The sequence below is a fragment of the Alligator mississippiensis genome, chromosome 7, assembly GCF_030867095.1.
Source record: "Alligator mississippiensis isolate rAllMis1 chromosome 7, rAllMis1, whole genome shotgun sequence".
Classification (NCBI taxonomy): domain Eukaryota; kingdom Metazoa; phylum Chordata; order Crocodylia; family Alligatoridae; genus Alligator; species Alligator mississippiensis.
The window spans coordinates 21,005,950-21,023,371 of NC_081830.1; the positions used below are offsets into that span (position 1 = coordinate 21,005,950).

The following is a 17,422-nucleotide window of genomic DNA, read 5'->3' on the forward strand; positions in this document are numbered from 1 at the left end:
GAACTTGCACCATAAATCAGGCACTGTCCTTACACTGCAAGCATTACAAAGTCAGTAGAGGAAAGGAGGAGGAAGGTTTTCTTTCTTTCTTTTTTTTTTCCCCTCCTTCTTCCCCTAACACTAATTAGGTTTGAAAGACTGCAGCTTGAGTCCAGCCACCGCATGCCGAGAAGAAAGGAACCCGAACAGCTGACGCAGAGTTCAGACTAAACTAACTGCAAGCTCCCTAGGGACATCACAAGGTAAACCTGATAGTCTCTGTCATTTACAATCATTATCAGGCAGCTGATTCTCTGTAATTTTACTGGGGAGCCAATTAACAGATCCCTGAAGCTAAGGAAGAAGGTCCTGGTCCTTTTTCTATTTTAAAGGGGAAAAGGGGAAAACAAGTCTTCACTTAAATAATGCAGCAGACTTTTTTTGCCTGGGGATCAGGCAGATCTGAACTTGCACTATTATCAAGGAGGAGGTTGCTGAATGAGGCCTGGGCAATCTGGCCTCAATTCCCAGTTCTGCCACAAGCTCACATGTGACCTTGAGCAAGTCATTTCATGGGTCAGTCTCTCAGCTCCCCCTCTATGAAGTGAGGAAACAAGCCATCCTCTGAGGATTTAGATGCCTGGCTCTTGGGCTGTGACTCTCTCGTAACACGTGTGTATAGCCTAGGACAATGAATATGTAAGTGTTACAATAATATGAATGATGGAGATGAAGACAAGTATTTAGACTGAGGCTTGAACTAACACTCTGGAGGGACCCCTCCCTGGATTTGGGTTCTGGGGAAGTTTGGGGGGTTTGGTGTTAGATCTCAGACTTGTTGCCTTGGACTTCTCTCCCTTGGAGCAAACTAATTCCACGTTTTCAATTCAGGATGCATTGCAAGCATTGGTGGGTGAAATCTTCCTAGAAAAACCAAAATACCATAAGGAAGTGTGCTTTCCTTTTGCCAGCCCTTTCTTAACCTCCGTGTGGGCCAAGAGGTAGGCTGATTTCTTGATGGGATTTTACCCTGCCCAAGAAACACCAGTTGCAGCTACAAACTCATATGCTGGATCCTGCACGTAACCCTGAAGAATATGGGAACTGCTACGCTACAGCTCTTCTGTCAGCATGCAGTCCAAGAGCTTACATGCCACAAATCTCATTGATAGCTAATAGAGAAAGTGCAAGAGAAAGGGAGCTGGGTTCTCTTGGAATATGGAAGCAGAGACCTAAGGCTCATCATCAAGTATTATCAATGTTTGCTCTTGTTATCTAAAAACACAAGACAACCAAGAGGAAGAGGGTGTTCTCCCACTTTCACAGGTGGAGGAGTGAAGTAGAGAGAGACTAATCAACTTGTTCACGGTCACACAGTGATTCTGTGAAGGAAACAAGAGGAAAACCCAATTCTCCTCCGTCTCAGAGCCTCAACTACAAGATCTTGCTTCTGCAGAACTCCTCTGGCCATTTCTGTGCTGTCTTCACTACTGGTAGTTGGCCCCTTGGTTTAAACAATAGCTCCTTCAGCCAGAAACATCAGGTGCTGTCTCTGGAGCTGCTGTGTCTCACGTTAGCCTCAAATCCTTTGGAGAGGTGCAGAGTTGGGAGGGGAAGTTTTACCAATGAAAGCAAAAATTCAATGCAATTACAATAAGTGCTGTGCAAGTGGCAAACTCTGGTGGAGTCTCGCCTATGACAGGTGAGACCAAAGTGCTGACACGAGTGAAATATAATAGAGGGTTTTTTTGTTTTCTTTTGCTTTTATTGTACCTGATCAACACAGATCTAATTTGAAGCGGTGGAAGGGAGAAGGGGCTTACCGACGAGCACAGATAAACTGTACTTAAGGGATTGCAGTGCAGTGTTTCCACAACATAGTCTGGGAGCTTCCAGCCCTGTTTTTCTTCTAAGTAGGTGGTTTATAATGTTTGCTTAATAAGATGGGGTTTTCTTCAGTATGTGTATTGCTTGATCTCTTCATAAATGTTAAGACCATGAGGGAAAAGCAGTGATTGTCTTGTCTTGTGCAGACCAGGTGATTTCACCCAGCGATTCCCACAATGACATGAATAACTTGGCTCTCTGCAGATCCTCTTTCCTCAGCCCCAAATTGATGTGGCTTCAGTGGGGTACAACAGAGCTTACTTGAATGAGACTGAAGCTCCCCTCAACTTTTGCCTGGATTTGGGAGATTCAGTTAGCTCTGAGAAGCCGTGTTTTTTGAGCACGTAACTAAAATGCTCGACATAATTGCACTTCAAGAATAAATTCATTCTAGCCCTGTAACTCAAAGAAGGATTTTGCAACCCTGTCATTGAATAGGAGGGCCCCTTTGATGGAAATAGGAATGGACAGCAACTTCTTATAGAGAGAAAATAAGCAAATTCATTAAACTGGCATAGATTATGCTTTCTACCCCAGCCACCTAGTACAACCCAATTATTTTCAAGTGCAAAAGGTGATTGTCTTTCTGCTTTAGTTATTCTCTAACATGTTCAGTTGATTTCCCACTGATTTCAACTGTGGTTCATGCAAACACCGGAGAGAGTAAGTATTCAAACAACCCAAACCATGGGACCCAGATGGTTCAAGGTTCTGCCTACAAGGCTGCAGGCCCTTTGACTTGCTAGTTTGAATGGATACCTGCAGAGTTGCTATCTGCTTGCTGTTCACTGGCCCATTTGAATAAAACTGTGAGCTGCACTGGTTTTTTTGGAAGGTGTAACAACATGTGTGGATCTCAAGCAAAACCAGCAGCAGCGGAAAGGAGGAGTCTGAAGGAGGTAGAGAGGCTGGGAGAGAACAGCAGGCCCTGTAGCAGCTCTGTAAGAAACTGCTGTAATAAAGACACTGTTGATATTAAGTAGGGAGCTGTTCCTCGATTACCCAGACAGGTTCACATGAAACATGGTGGCGGCAGAAAGCCTGTGAGGAAGCCCAAGAGAAGAGAGCAACCTGGGTCCCAGCAGTGATTCAGACAGATTGCGAGAAGCATGGAGGGACTGAAGCCCCCAGGACAGCTGGATTTCAACACAAAGAGCCTGGCACAGCCATGGACACAATGGAAGCAAGAATTCAGTTTGTACGCTGAGTTAACCATGGCTGATAAGGAAGAGCAAATGAAGATAAAGCTGTTTTACTATCTAGCTGGGGGGGAAAAAGGCTGTGAAGTAAGTGTGACACCGATGCCAGGGAACCCGGACCCGCTAGAATAGTTAATAGAAGCGTTTGATGCATACCGTGACCCCAGGAAAAATGAAACTGTAGAGAGATTATCAATTTTTCACCAGAAACCAAAAGGAAGAGGAAGGAATAGAGGCCTGTATCACAGCACTGACAACTCTGGCATCCTCATGTAACTTTGGAGACATAAAAGACTCCCTAATCAGGGATAGGATTGTGTGTGGCGCACAGGACTCTGACTAGGCCTGTGCAAAGCAGCTAGTATTCGCTTTGGATTCGGATTTGGCTGATTCGGGGAACACTGATTCGAATCACTGTCCCAATTCAGTTCAGCCAAATCTGATTCAGAGATTCAGCAGCAGCGAATCAGGCCGGGCAGGCCAGGCTCACCCCCCGCCCCCTCTCAGCCCAGCAATGCTCCCGGCACTCATTAAAAAAAAAAGCCCTGACTCACTGGGTGCCACCAGGCAGGGGGTGATCCCCACTGCTCCCCACTGCCCCATGCTGCATGGGGGGCGCTCCCCCAGCCCCCTCACTGGTCCTGCCTGGGCCAGCTCTGGCCCTTTAAGAAAAAAACAAAACAAAAAAGCCCCCAGACTCGCCACTTCTGCCAGTATGGGGGGGGGGGGGGCGATCCCTGCTGCCCTCCGCTGCCCTGTGCCATGTGGGGGGCTCTACACGAGCCCTCGAGGCCACCACAGGAGCAGTGAGTCCCAGGGTTTTCCTTAGCTTTTTTTTTCTTAAAGGGCTGGAGCTGGCCTGGGTGGGACACCCATGGGGGGAGCAAAGAGGGGCTCATGGCAGAGCCCCCCATGCATTATGGGGCAGTGAGGGGGGCAGTGGGGCACTGGCAAAGCGGAAATATAATTGAGCAAAAGATCCCAGGATCAGGACCAAGACAACTTTGTTAACTGGTCAGTCGTCGGTGAGCCCCAGATAGGGGAGAAAGATGCCATGGACTCCACAAAGGAAAGAGAGAGACGAGCAGAGTCCAGCCTGCAAAACAAAGACACGGACACCGCAGAAGCAGGCGTAGCACCCAGAAAAATCAATTAAACAAGAAGTGGGAGGCTGGTACAATGACCAGCAAACCAGGATGACTATGAGCCCTAAAGAATGCAGCAGACCAGCGGTAAAGGCTCGGTCTCCACGATAGGCTATGTGCTGGCAACCTCTGGCCCAACCAGGGAAATAAGTTAATCATCAGTTTTGAACTGTTGAAAGGAAAGATGTAACAATATATATGGATCTCAGAGGGAAAACCAGCAGCAGCAGGAAGGAGGAGTGTGAAGGAGGACGAGGAAGAGAGGTAGAGAGGCTGGGGGAGAACAGCAAGGCCTGTAGCAGCTCTGTAAGAAGCGGCTATAATAAAGACACTGTTGGTATTAAGTAGGGAGCTGTTCCTCGATTATCCAGATAGTCATATGAAACAGAAAGGGCTAAACAAACCCTATATTGGATAGTGCAAGAAGAGGTCAGTGGTCTGACGTGGAAAACAGGGCCTGTAGCTAGCCCTAGGCCGTCCACAAAACACCTGCATGAGATCTTTACCTTGGAAGGGAAGAAAAAAAGAGGTAGATGGCAATTCTCAGAGCTGAGCTGGCCTGAATAGGGGCTGGTGTCTTGCAATGGCCAGGCCCCTAGATGGAAACCTTATTTCCGTTCTCTTGTCTACCCCAGACTCCCTCTATGGCCTTCGGTAACTCATTTAGCTGAGCTGCTCTGCCTCAGTTCTCCCTTCAGAATTGGGGAAATAGCACAGCTCTATATCACAGGGATGCTGTGAAGACAAATGTTTTGGAGATGTGCAAGGCCTCCAGTACAGTGGTAGGAGGTGTCATCTAAGTATCTGAAATCAACTGAAGCTGAAGCAAATGAGAACTTGAGGAGTAGACAGATCTTCCTGAGCTGAGACTCCTCAGAGCAGCCAGGACCAGGGGGAAGACTTGGGCAGAACTGTGCATTGTCTTTGTTAACAAAATCAAGCCCTAAATGGGGAGAATTTGCCCCCCCCCCCCCCCCCCCCCCGTTTGCAGCCTGTGGTCTCCATGCAGGAGGCTTGCTTCTACATATCTGTCTTGCTCTTGCCTGGAATTGTTTTCAATCTCAGCTGCAGGGTCACACAAGCAAACCTTGGCAGCAGCAAAGGGAAACACCACCAATTTCTCATCCCCCCTTTTTTTCTTTCTGTTGCTTTATAAAAACCCACACTTGGGTAATGGATCGGTTACTCCAATGGATGCTGTGTGCAGCAAAGAGATTTTAATCAGGAGGACTATTAGGAACATGAAAATCTGTTTACTCGGGGATTCCCTGTGCTCGGAGCCCACTAGAGAAATTTAGGCGGTATCTTGACAGCAGACTTTCCCCTCTCCTTCTGTTCCAAATCATTAGCCGTCCCCAGGATGGATGAAGGGTTTCCCTGCTACTGAGCTTTAGAAGACCAGCTAGTCCAGCTCCAGGACAAATGAAACATTCAAGGCCAGGGCAACCCATGTGCTACACTTGGGTTATTCTACGGGACATAAAACTACAGTAACCCCATGCTGAATCCAGTCCTTGTTTCTTTCCAACTAAAAGAAAAAGCCTGAAGCAACGGGGGGTGTAACTGGCCTCCAAGGGCTCCTTAGGTGCTGGACTGCCAGAAGCATTCCAGTGACTGTCAGTCATAGACATGGCTGATGATTGATGACAGATGCTCTCCCTTCAAACATTCATAATGTCTCTCAAAGGTGGAGGGATGATTAGGGTAGGAAGAGAAGCAAGCCCGTTCTCCAGTCGTGGCACTTTTCCTGCATGACTTATTTCTAGCTCCCTAACGTGATGACTGCTAGTTCTTATCCATGGTATTCTCCCCCGCCCCCGCCGCCCTTTTTTTTTTTTTTTTTTAATTTTAGAGGGAGAACTTGGGAGTTTTCCCATTGCTTGTTTCATCATGGTGTTTAGTTGTCATTTATGTGCAAATATATTTCTGCTTTGGAGGCTCGACAGAAGCGGGGAGAAAAAATCCCAAGAAAAGTAAAAGCGTTAATGGGTCAAGGCCTCTTTTGCATAATTCTATTATCACCAGGAAGATTCTACAATAATCATGTTAGGCATGTGCTGTGGAGCATCAAAGTGACTTGTCTTACCTTACTTTTTGATGTTAGACAGGTTTAAATGCTTTGTACGAACGAGGCACCTTAGACACCTGATCAAGACGGCTTGTGCTGTTCAAGCAAAGCACAGGACTACTTTTTTTTTTTTTTTTTTTTAATGTCAACAATGCTGCTTTTTTTTTTCCACCAAGGAATAATTTTTGTTGTCATAAGCTGAAAAGCAAAGGGGTAGGAGAGGATCTCTAGATAAGTGTATATGTACACACAGACGTATGTGACTGTGCACACTGTAGGTACCAATTTTGAACCTTCAGCTAGCATATCTTCTAATTGATTGCCTGCCTGCCTGCTTTCCTGCCTTTCTTTTGTTAAAATAAATATAAGGCCCCAGTGAGCGAAATCCACAATACAGATGCAGGACAGGCCACAGATAAGCAATCTCCCCACGCTACTCTGCCTATCTATCTCTATTCTAAACTGCCACAGTCACCCCTGGGTCTGCAAGAGAGGGAATTATTAGTATTTATGCTTAGTTTAGTAGTGCAATAGAAGCCACCAGTTGAGACTGGAGTCTGACTGTGCTAGATACTGAGCAAATAGAGTGGGAGATGATCCCACTTGTAGCCTAAATAAGAGACAAAGGTTGGGAAGGGAAACGGATGTCATGAATTGCACAGGGTGGCCCTGCACATCACTGGCAGAGCTGAGGATAGGAGCCAGCTCTCCAAAGTCCTACTTTAGTGCACCGTGCACTAGCCTGCATTTGCACTCCCACTGTATCTTCCATTCAGACTGCTGCTTTTGCGTAGCATGGTTTGCCTAGGATAATCCCTCTGCCAGGAAGTCTGTCTGTGAATTTGATGGAGTCTGTCACTGAGGTTGCATCAGGGCTATTGAAGTATCTAGTCCTTCGCGGAGGCTCATTCTTCTGTCTGGCGCACATACGTAACAATCCTCCGAAAGAAAACTGTTGCTAAGATGGCTGTACCACAATGATCTTTAGTGCTGGCCAGCAGCGTAACGGCTACTCTCCCATAAATTGTCAAACCGATTGACAAAAACGAGGTAATAATCTTTGCCCCCTTTTAGGTAGAAGGTGAAGCTGAGGCACAGAGAAGGGAGGTGACTTGTTTAAGATCACAGAGCAGGTCAGTGATAGGAGCCAGGTCTTCTGGCTCCCAGATGACTGACCTCTCTACTGGACCGTGCTGCAGGAGAGCTGAGGGAAACATGTTGAACCAGCCGGTGAAAACAGAGCAGTTAGCTATGCCGCTTGTGCTTCAGCCCTTTTCTTGTACTTACTCGGACATGTATGGAATATAAATGCATCCACATGTGCATAAATACATGCTGTACATGCACATGCATGCGCACATATGCATGCAGTTATTGCTATGTGTCCTGGTCTGTTAACTTATTTGCTCCCCCACCCCCGCCCCATTACCTGTAATCCAGCACAGGGAGCGGTGAGGGATGTCACTGCTGTTCAATGAGTTTTGCAGTGCAGCATGTGGCAGGTGGTGACTGACAGATAGTCAATGAGATCTGATGAGAATCCCAGACTCTATAAATGTTAGATGAGGCTGGCCAGGCATTGACAAAAACAGGAGGTGGCTGCTAACACTGAGTTTCATTATTCTCCGAACAGGGATGGTGAGAGCCTCAGGAACTTCCTATGGAGATGAGCCACTTCACAGCAGGTATGAAGAGCCATCTTCTGATATGACCAGGCAGCTCTTCGCCCCTCTGAATGCACTTGGACTGCAATCGTATATGGCAGCAGGAGCAGCTCTTTTGAACACACACAAGCTCTTCCACCCAAAGCACATGTCTGGCCTGAGAGCTGCAAGAGATTTTAGTCTCCCCAGGTAAATTCTGATTAACTGATGCCAGGGCAGGCAAAATATTCCTTGTGATCACTTCTATTCCCCAACCATCCATGCTGTTCTCTGTCCTCTCTGGCTAGATCTGTTCACGGTTGTGCTTGTCTCACAGTCACAACCATCACCTGTCCCACTAGGGAAAGAAAGCCCCTTCTGCCTTCCTGCCATCTAGGACCAAACTCTCATAGACTGGACAGAGGTTGTGATCCAGACTGAAAGGTTGTGGCCAGTGAGAAGCAGACACCCAGTCGGTGACCCTGACATGGAAATGGTAGCCTGCTAGATTTCCCAGTAAAGGACTGTGGATCTACTGAGTTCATTCCCAGTCATTCAGATTCGGGGGGTTTCAATTTTTCCCCTTAGGGGTCCTTTTCTAGCAGATACACACTACTGGAGGCATAGTTTTAAAATGTGCCACTCTAAAATGTGTTTAGAAATTAATCCTTTTTGACTAAAGAGCATTTCTCTCTCCCCATCACAGTCTCTTTGACAGGAGCTCCTGGTGTGAGACTATTGAAACTTTTGGGGGTTTTAATTTTTTTTTTTTTTCAAAGGCATTGCATAAAAGCAGGTGAACCCTGGGGGGTGCTTCTGAATCTGTCCTGCCTCTTAAAACAATTGTTTGTAGAAATACTCAATGTTTCTCTTCACACTGGCACAAGGGGTTGCAAGTTTCAGAATCAGGTGCATAAAGTTAAGTTCCTTGAAGAAGACTTCTTTTTTTTTATAGTGATTTAATACATTTTTGTGCCTCGTGGTTTGTGTACTGAGTTACCACCCTCTGAGATCGGTTCGTTTTGAAGATGTCTCAAGGTAGGAATCAAAACTCACTTGTATCTTTGGAAAACCTTGATCTGAAGTGCCTAGTGAGTAACCTTTGCTTAAATAAATGGCCTGGTTTTCCAAGTGCTGCTCAGCCAGTGGTTTCTTTTGTAATAGGGGCTACTGACAACTCGGCACTTTTGACATTTGAAGCCACTTATTTAGGAGCCTGAGTATGGACTTAGAGGCCTAAGTTTATGCCCACTTTCAAAAACCTTGGTCCTTGATTTACTCCCAGCATCTCCCATACAGACCCACATACACACATGCAAGCCCCTGCTTCCATATGCCCACACACCCACAGGCACGCTCCAGAAAGAAGCTGCAGTCTTAAAACGCCAGACTAATACATCAATCATAATTCTTGAGCTGCCAGCAGTCATGTAACTGCTTAAAGACCTCAACAGCCCTCTGGCACTTAAAGAAAAAAAATCATCTAATTAATCACAGGTGAAACAGCTTGGACCTGCTCCAAAAGCCCCGGAATTTACTGCCAAGCTTTGATGCTAATTTTCTTCCTAAGTAACCCCCTAAAGAAATTTACGATCAGGTAATTAAAGTGATGAATAAAGAGATACTTAGAAGAAGGAGGGGAAAAGGGAGAAAAAACCCTTGAGTCAAAAGCTTTATATCTCCGTGCCTCTTGAAGAGAAATATGAGTTATTTTTGTGTGCATATTGTCTATGAAAACCAGATTGGATTCCCACAAGAGGCTCGGAAAGTATTTTTTAAATCAACATTTGCATAACCAAATAAACCAGAAAAGATAGATCATAATGTCAGGGTGGCTGAGATGAAGGACTTCTGCCTTCTCTTTTCAAGTGTTGTATGCTTTTGAACTTTTACATGAGGGAAGCCCCTTTCCTCCCTTTCTTCTTGGTCTGTCTCTCTCTTCGTCTGCCTATCTTGCTGATATCTCAGACCCAGAGTTTTAAAGGTATTTTGGCACCTAAAGATGCAGAGGTGTACATAGGCACTTTTGCAAATTCCTCTCAGCACTTATTATTACCTTATACCTATAGGTACACAGATAGCTTTAGAAATATGACCTTGAGCAGTTAAACAGGACCCAGATACTGGAATGCAGTCGGAGTTCACCTCATTATCTGTTTCCTCATACTTCTCTCCCTCTTCCCAAGGAAAGAACTTTTGCTTTGTTTCCCCTTTTCAGATGAGATGTAGATATGAAACCTAACCACTTTACATCATTAATGATCCCACAGTACACTTTGTACTGATTTTTTTAAAAACACTTCCCCTTGCAAGGAGCAGAGTATGTTGGATCTTTTTGGAAATGGAAACAAGGTCAACAGTTGTTTTCTGGTCCTGAACCACCTTCAAGGTCAGGCATGTTGGCACTCAGTGCCTTTTCTAATGCATTATTACAGCTTCCAAGTTCAGACCCTGATGAACGCTTCCCCAAAGTAAGAACCCATTTTTGGGGCCAGTGGAGCCTCTTATAGGCCAATGAAACCTGTTCTTATGGGCTGCAGAAGGAAAAATTTTGAGAGCTGCTGTTTCCCAAGGAAAATCCCTGTCTTGGCCTGGAATGATGTTTGCCTCCTAGGACTCAAAGCCCTTAACTTTACTCCCAATTAAGCTCAGGCCCCCAATGGGAGAGGGGCGGGGGGGTCATTAGCCACAAAACACTAACCAGGCTCCATCTCCTCTCTACCTTGGGAATTCACCTGGGGAGTCTTTTCAGGGCTCTGTGGCACACCTCACCTTCCTTTGCTAATAAATTACTACTGACCCCATTGCTCAGCCCCATTTTGCTCTGCTTGGCACTGAGGGGAGAATTACTGGCTGATTATAGAGGGGACTGGATAGGATAAAAAATGAGAAAATGGCTGATTAGATCTGAGGTGACAGAGATGAGAAATAAAAGCCATTAGAGTCCATTTGCAATGTGCCCTCATTGAGTCAAGTTTCAAGGTGTTTCTTCAGATTATTAATAGCCTGACAGTGTGTTTTGTACAGGAATCTGATACATGAACTAACACTCATGTATACACACTGTAGCGTAGAAGGGAAAAGCAGGCTCCCTTCATTTATTTACTTGTAGAAATTTGAAATACTGTGAATCAGCCAGCTGGGTTACCGACAAAATAAACATTCTCCATTATAATCTCAGTGTGCCTTCAGCCACTCATCTCCATGATCACACAGTGGCATGAAAGAATCTCTAATAGGATCCTATAGCTAAACTCTTACCTCTGTTAGCATGGAGGAAATCTGGAGTGACCCTGTTGAGGTCCTGGTGCAGCCACGTGCAGGGCACAGTGCTGCAGAGCAAGAACGAGCCCTGCATTCAACAAGACAGGCCGTGTCTTCCTGGGCATGGCTACTTTATAGTCATCCAGAAATGGCAAGGAATCTGATCATGATCAGTCACTGGTGCAGAAATCTGTCATTATAAACATGAGGGAAGACTTTGATCGTTGAACTGCTGTAACCCTTTGCCAACACCCTTCCACTTGATGCTTCTCTCGCCTCTCCTTTACCACATCAGTCTTCCCAGGACTGACTCCTGAGAAGGCCAAATGCAGCAGCAGGTTGGACTGACAAGGAAACCAGGGCAATGGGAGTGAGAAATTAAAATACATGGTTGTGATAGCAATTAGAGGAGTAAAATGCAAGATGTGCTCTATAGAGCTAAACAGGACTGGTTTTTAAAGATACTGAGCAATTGCAATTCCTTTTATAATCAATGGTGGCCAGTCAAACTCAGGCCAGTACATCTGGTAATGCATTGAGGCAAATAGGTATGCACGTAGGTGAATGGAGCTCCTTCACACAGCTTTAAATGACAGCTTCTGCTTTTTCTATGATTGCTGATTTCTGCTAAGCTCCTCTTTCTGTTACCTTTTCCTCTCACTCTCAACCACAGCCATTCATCTGCTTTTCCAGGCAGATTGCAACTAAGCTCCTCTCTTCCCCGCTACTTCTTTGAACATCACCTAGCAAAGACCCTTGTCTGTGATTTTTCTAAGCCCTACCAAAACACAAAAGAATAAATGCAGCAGGAATAACATTGCAACGCTTTCTAGAAATATGCTAATTGTGCAATTTAAAACTAAAATACAAAGTTGTTCCTACCAGGGCTTCTCATGCCACGTGACTTTTCAATTCTCTTCCTAACAAAAGGCAGATGCTCATTGTCAGTGGGAAGGAGCTGCTGAGGTTATGAAACTGGGACAGCAAAGTGGAGAACTGAATTTACAATGAGAGTATTTCTACATATGGAGAGAAAGAGAGAGAGATTATTTATTGGCCTGTCTGCAAGATGGGGGAAAGCAGCCCCCCAGTTGGGTCATTCTGGAGGATTACGTGATCTGAAATCCCTGCAGGGGCATTGAGACAAGATTGGAAGAGCAAAGGGTTACTAAATCTTTTTCCCACCAGCCCCCTTCCTAGTTTTAATGGTCTCACAGTTTATAGTTTTAATAACAGGACTTGCAGTTGGAATGCCCGCAGCCTTGGTCAGTTCTGGGCACTGAATAATGTTTCTTCCCAGCAGAAGACAAGAGATGAACTTAAAACGCTTGGTTGCTTTCTAATGAAGCAATACCCCCCACCATCAGGGCTCTGGTGGGAGATGGATGAGACAGACCACAAACCCACTCTTTCATCAGGGTCAATGACCTCCCAGTAGAGCTGCATCACCTAAGGGGATGATTTAGATAATGTAAGGACTTCATTTTTAATTCCCAGGCAAACCCTGCTGTGCTGCTCCATGCGCAGGCCTTTCCATTTCTCCCCTCGCCACGCACCTCCCCGCCTGTGTGTTTCCAAGATGCAGAGTCCCCATGGTTTCTGCTGAGTCTGACAGCACTGGTAGGTGCCCAACCCTTGCCAAGCATGTGGCCACATATCGGCATGGAGACGAAGCACCACAGTGCGCAAGAAAACTTGAATCCTCTTGATGCTCCAGGAGATCAGGTCATAGAGAGGTGGCTCTTTCCAGCAATGGACTATGAGCTTGGGGGGGCGGCAAATAATTGGATGGAGAAAATTGGAATGTGCACTAGTCAAGTGTGATTATAAGAGCTTCAGCACCTTATAGCACAGTATTGGCTTGCCACCTCCTCAGCCCCTTTGTCCTCATCAGGAGCTTTGCCTGTGTCGATGTCTAGAACTAGTGTTGCACCCAACCCTGAGAGTTGCTGAGCAGTTCCCGGGAGGTGCTGGATATCCTCAATTCCCACTTGCTCAGTACTTCCTGGGATCTGACCCAGAGGCTGCGAAATGCCATAAGACTCAGCTGGCACTGCAGAAATGTTAGCTTCTTGGCCCAAGGACCAGGTGTGAAATAATTTAGACTCCCTGGAGCTATACGTTCACCTCCCAGCAGGGCTGACTTAGCCCTGGGAGCTTCCCAGAGAGAGAAATTGGGGACTGTGCTGTTTGTCCCCTGGGATTCCTTTTGGACAAGTTCTTAAGACCCCAAGATCCTGTTTGCAGACCCAGCGAAGAACGGATGTCACTTTTCATCAGGCTAAGAGGTCTCTTCCCCCTGAGTTTAAGCAGTGCTTCCCCTACCTGGCGCCATTGAACTGTGTCACTAGTCCCCGCTGTCCCATTCTGCAGGCTGCTCCTTATACGTGTCCAGGTGCTTAGGTGCCTCCCAGTATTCAAGTATCTCATGTGCTATCCTGCAGGCCTTGAGCTGTTCTGTACCCTGTGTTCACTTGTTCAACTTTTATTGGGATGCTGAGTGCTTGCAAATTTATCCTTGCTTGACAGTATCATTCATTACGTCTGTAAGTGACTCGGGGACTTAACCTGGATTTTCTGGCTCCCGCGCTTGGTGTTCACAGATTTTCCCTCCCCACCTTCCCCCTGCAACAACTTCAACAGCTCTCACTTTTCATGAATTCTTTTGCAATACTTTTTGCTAAACCACCTTCTTACTTGCCAAAAGTTGAATTGGTAAAGAGAAATGAGTCCATTTCCAGCCCTGCCACAAGGAAACAATTTGAAAATGTTGATGATTTTTTCACAACATTGAAAGTAAAATTAGGCCAGCCCTAGTGTTTAGATCTGTGGCCTGTAACTTACTTTGCCAACCTGGAGGATGAAAGGCACCAATATGACAGTTAAATCCTATTATACTTCCTTTACTGTTTTCCTGCCTGTTTTACTAACCAGTCTAGGTCCTAGTGGAATTTTTCTTTTATGTCCCTTCTCCAGCCTCAGTTGTGGTTGCTAGTTGGCTCTGCTGCACCAGACTCATTATGATGCTGCTGGCAGCGCTTACAGTGACTAAACGTTTTCTTCCGGTACAATCCTAACTAGTTTGAATGAATCTTCAAACACACATGCATCCATTTCTTCTTTGGTAAATTATCAAAAGGGAATTCTTTCAACCCATTGAAGTGCAGAATAGAAAAAAAGAAAACGCCTGTTTATATAGGTCAGGTAAACCACTAATTGTACGTTTAGCTCATAATTAAAAGCCACATCTAATAGAAGAAGATCATCTCTGGAAGTAAAATATAGTGGAAGATGAAAGTTCCAACAAAGATGCATTCAACAGTCCAACTACAGGGCTGTACATGCCTCTTTCCTATTCTGCAAATCACTCAGTCTGAAACCTCTTTTGACATGTGGCTCCTATAATGACAGATGCTCCCTGCAGCCTCCGCAGACTGCAAACAAATGCATTGTTCTTGCTGTCAACTCCCCATTGAAAGGTGATTCCAGTAAGCAACAATTGGCCTCATTTGTTAACATAAGTCAGCAAGTGCACGGCATATATTTGCCACCAAGGGGAAAGCAGGTTTGAGTCGGTGAAACTGGAGGACAGAATCAAGAACCTGTCAGCATGCTGTGAGGCAGTTTCACAGTCACGTCTCTGGATGAGAGTCAAGGACACGTTGGTACTCCTCACCTCATCTCTCTTCCACAACCTAGAACCGGACTGATTTTATTTTATGGAATGGTTCAGGTAAAACAGTCACATTCAAAGGTTCTGCCTACCCATTCACTTCATCCACTGCAACAAGAAGCAGGATAACAGGCAAAGCATTTGGTCTGGCAAATCATGGGGCCAGATAGTATGATAGATGGACCATTGGCCTGCCCCAGTGCATGACTAAGGAGGCACTTGGCTGACTAGTGTAACTGGAGGTAGTGTGAACTAGAAGAGCCATTATCTGTCCTGACAAGCAGCAGAACACAGGCCACAGGAGCCATTGTTCTTGTCCAGTCAGGCAGCGTTCCTGTGCTTGATCTTCCAACAAAGACGATGAACAGGAGCCATGCTGAATGCTGCTCAGGGACAGGTTTAGACTACAGTAGTCACTGGAGAATTTCATTGCTTACGATCACTTTGGACAAACCTCAAGAGATTTATTTATATGCTCATCTTGGTGATGCATCATGGGTGAAGCGAGCAAGAAGACTTCGCCAAACGCATTAAATGCAAGATTTACTTTCATCTCAACGTTCTCGTCCTTGTTCTACTTTTTGACACCGTCTCCATGCTCTTGTGTTCTTAAGTATGCATTTGGTTTACTAACTTTTGCCCTTCTAATTAGCATGAGATACTGTTGCATTTCTGCAATGACTCAATAATGAGAGGCATGACCAAACTTTCTTGACAAGATCCATTAGCTGTGAACATCTGCCTCCAAGTCCAATTCTGTGACGTGCTGGCCCCAGCATAAAAATCCTCAGAGCTTTTTTGGCCTTGTGTTCCCAGAGTTCTGCTTGATAGTCGAGAAGACCCAAACCCAGGATTATGGCTATGACATGAAAGTTTATATGAAGCATGCCTCTCCGATGCATCAAAAGTTGAGTTCGAGCAGCTTTGTCCATGGCATTTTGCTTTTCCAGTTCCAGCTGAAACAAAGAAACGGAAAGATTTCCTCTACTGTTTTAAACCACAATCAAAATTAAAAGATCAGTGGCAAACTTCTGTCCTCATTTCTACTTATGATATAACAAGATGTGATTTATGTGCTTGACTCTAAATCTGATTTGGAAAGGTTCAAACAATTAGGCACTTCACAACTACTTTCCCATTCAGTAGCTAGATGACCTGAATGTTGATCGGTTTTCTATGTCCCTGACTCCAGGTAAGCAAAAGCTTTTTATGGCACTAGCTAAATTTAATACAGGCTTGCCTGTAATACTGCTTTGCTTCACGGGAGCCACAGAGATGCAGCAGACATTTAGAGCTGAGCGAACAAGCTGCTTCCCTGGAGCTGGAACTTCGTTGATATTTTTTTTTTTTTTAATTTAGCTCAGCACTTCTCCTATACCCCTACCCCAAACCCACACTGAGAAGACGTTTCATTGGTGTGCATGCTTGATGCCATTATAGTGCAGCCTAAGTCACAGCTCACTTTGCTTCTGAGACTGAATGCCTATGAGCGGTCCAGACACAGGCCAGTATTTTCAGATGTGACTCATGATTTAGGAAGGCTCAAGCGCTCAACTTTTTAAGACCTCTTCAATGGACTTGATTTTCAGAAAATGCTGAATCTCTACCTGTGAAGTTCAGCCTTCTTTAAAGCATCTTTAAGCTCACCATCCAGAAATAGAGGCACCCAACCAAGTTCATTAGTCTTTCCTGAAAATCTGGCCCATAGAGCCTCATTCTGCTTTGTGGTTTGTCCTGTCTGCTCCCTTAAAGCCTGCTGTCTCTTGTGCAGATGTAAAGGATAAGACAAAGTGCAGAACCAGGAAGAGTCAAACCTGTAAAGCTCAGGGAGTTTTCATATGAGCTACCTGCTTCCCACGGCTCTACCCTCATACCTCAACTGTGACCTGCAGCATCCCTTACTAATCTAATCTGGTTCCTTGTCCATTTTTGCCAATACACTTCAATCCCAATCCACATCCTTGCTGCTATTTCAGTTCCAGACTCCTAAACCCCACACTGCCAATGCACCATCATCTTGACCCTTCCTCTGCTCATCTCCACCTGGGCCTGTTCTTTAGAAGGGCTGCCAGCCATGTTATAGATGGCTTGAGGTGCAGACGGACATCCATTCCCGCAAAGGATGGAAATACCAAGCATAGTTTCCTTTAAGTCACCTTTAAGCTCTGCTTCCTCAAATTGGAGAAGCCTGTAGAGTGATCAGGGGAAAATTAGGTTTTTACTTATTTGGGGGCCAAATGGGAATTAGCACCTGTAGTTCAAAGTCAGTGCTGACTTGAACAAAGTCGAGATGCAGGTGCTCAGCATCCTTCAGGATCTTGCCTTTTTTTTTTTTTAATTAAAAACTCAACAAGTTAAGCCTGTGCAGTTGCATCTGATGTTCTGGCCAGAGTAACATCTGTGACTGCATCGTGTCATTTGCAAAGTAGAACCACTCTAATCCCTTGAGCACATTGCTCTGCAATGACATTTCCAGGACATTCACACTCCAAAAGGCATGCAGTAGCCATGGATTAGAGTTTAAAATAGAAACATGTTTGTTTCAGCGCACAGCACAAGATGGT

General features: G+C 45.3%; 1 protein-coding gene across 1 annotated transcript in view; it reads left to right on the forward strand.

Annotated features, from left to right (window-relative positions):
- The first annotated feature begins 251 nt into the window (after positions 1-251).
- The window catches only part of LOC102564541 (uncharacterized), a 124,089-nt gene continuing 106,918 nt past the window's right edge, over positions 252-17,422 (forward strand). The window contains exons 1-2 of the mRNA XM_059730700.1: positions 252-1,681; positions 7,912-8,131. Of these exons, the coding sequence (XP_059586683.1) occupies positions 1,675-1,681; positions 7,912-8,131 (227 nt within the window). The 5' untranslated portion in view covers positions 252-1,674. The remainder of the gene's footprint in view (positions 1,682-7,911; positions 8,132-17,422) is intronic.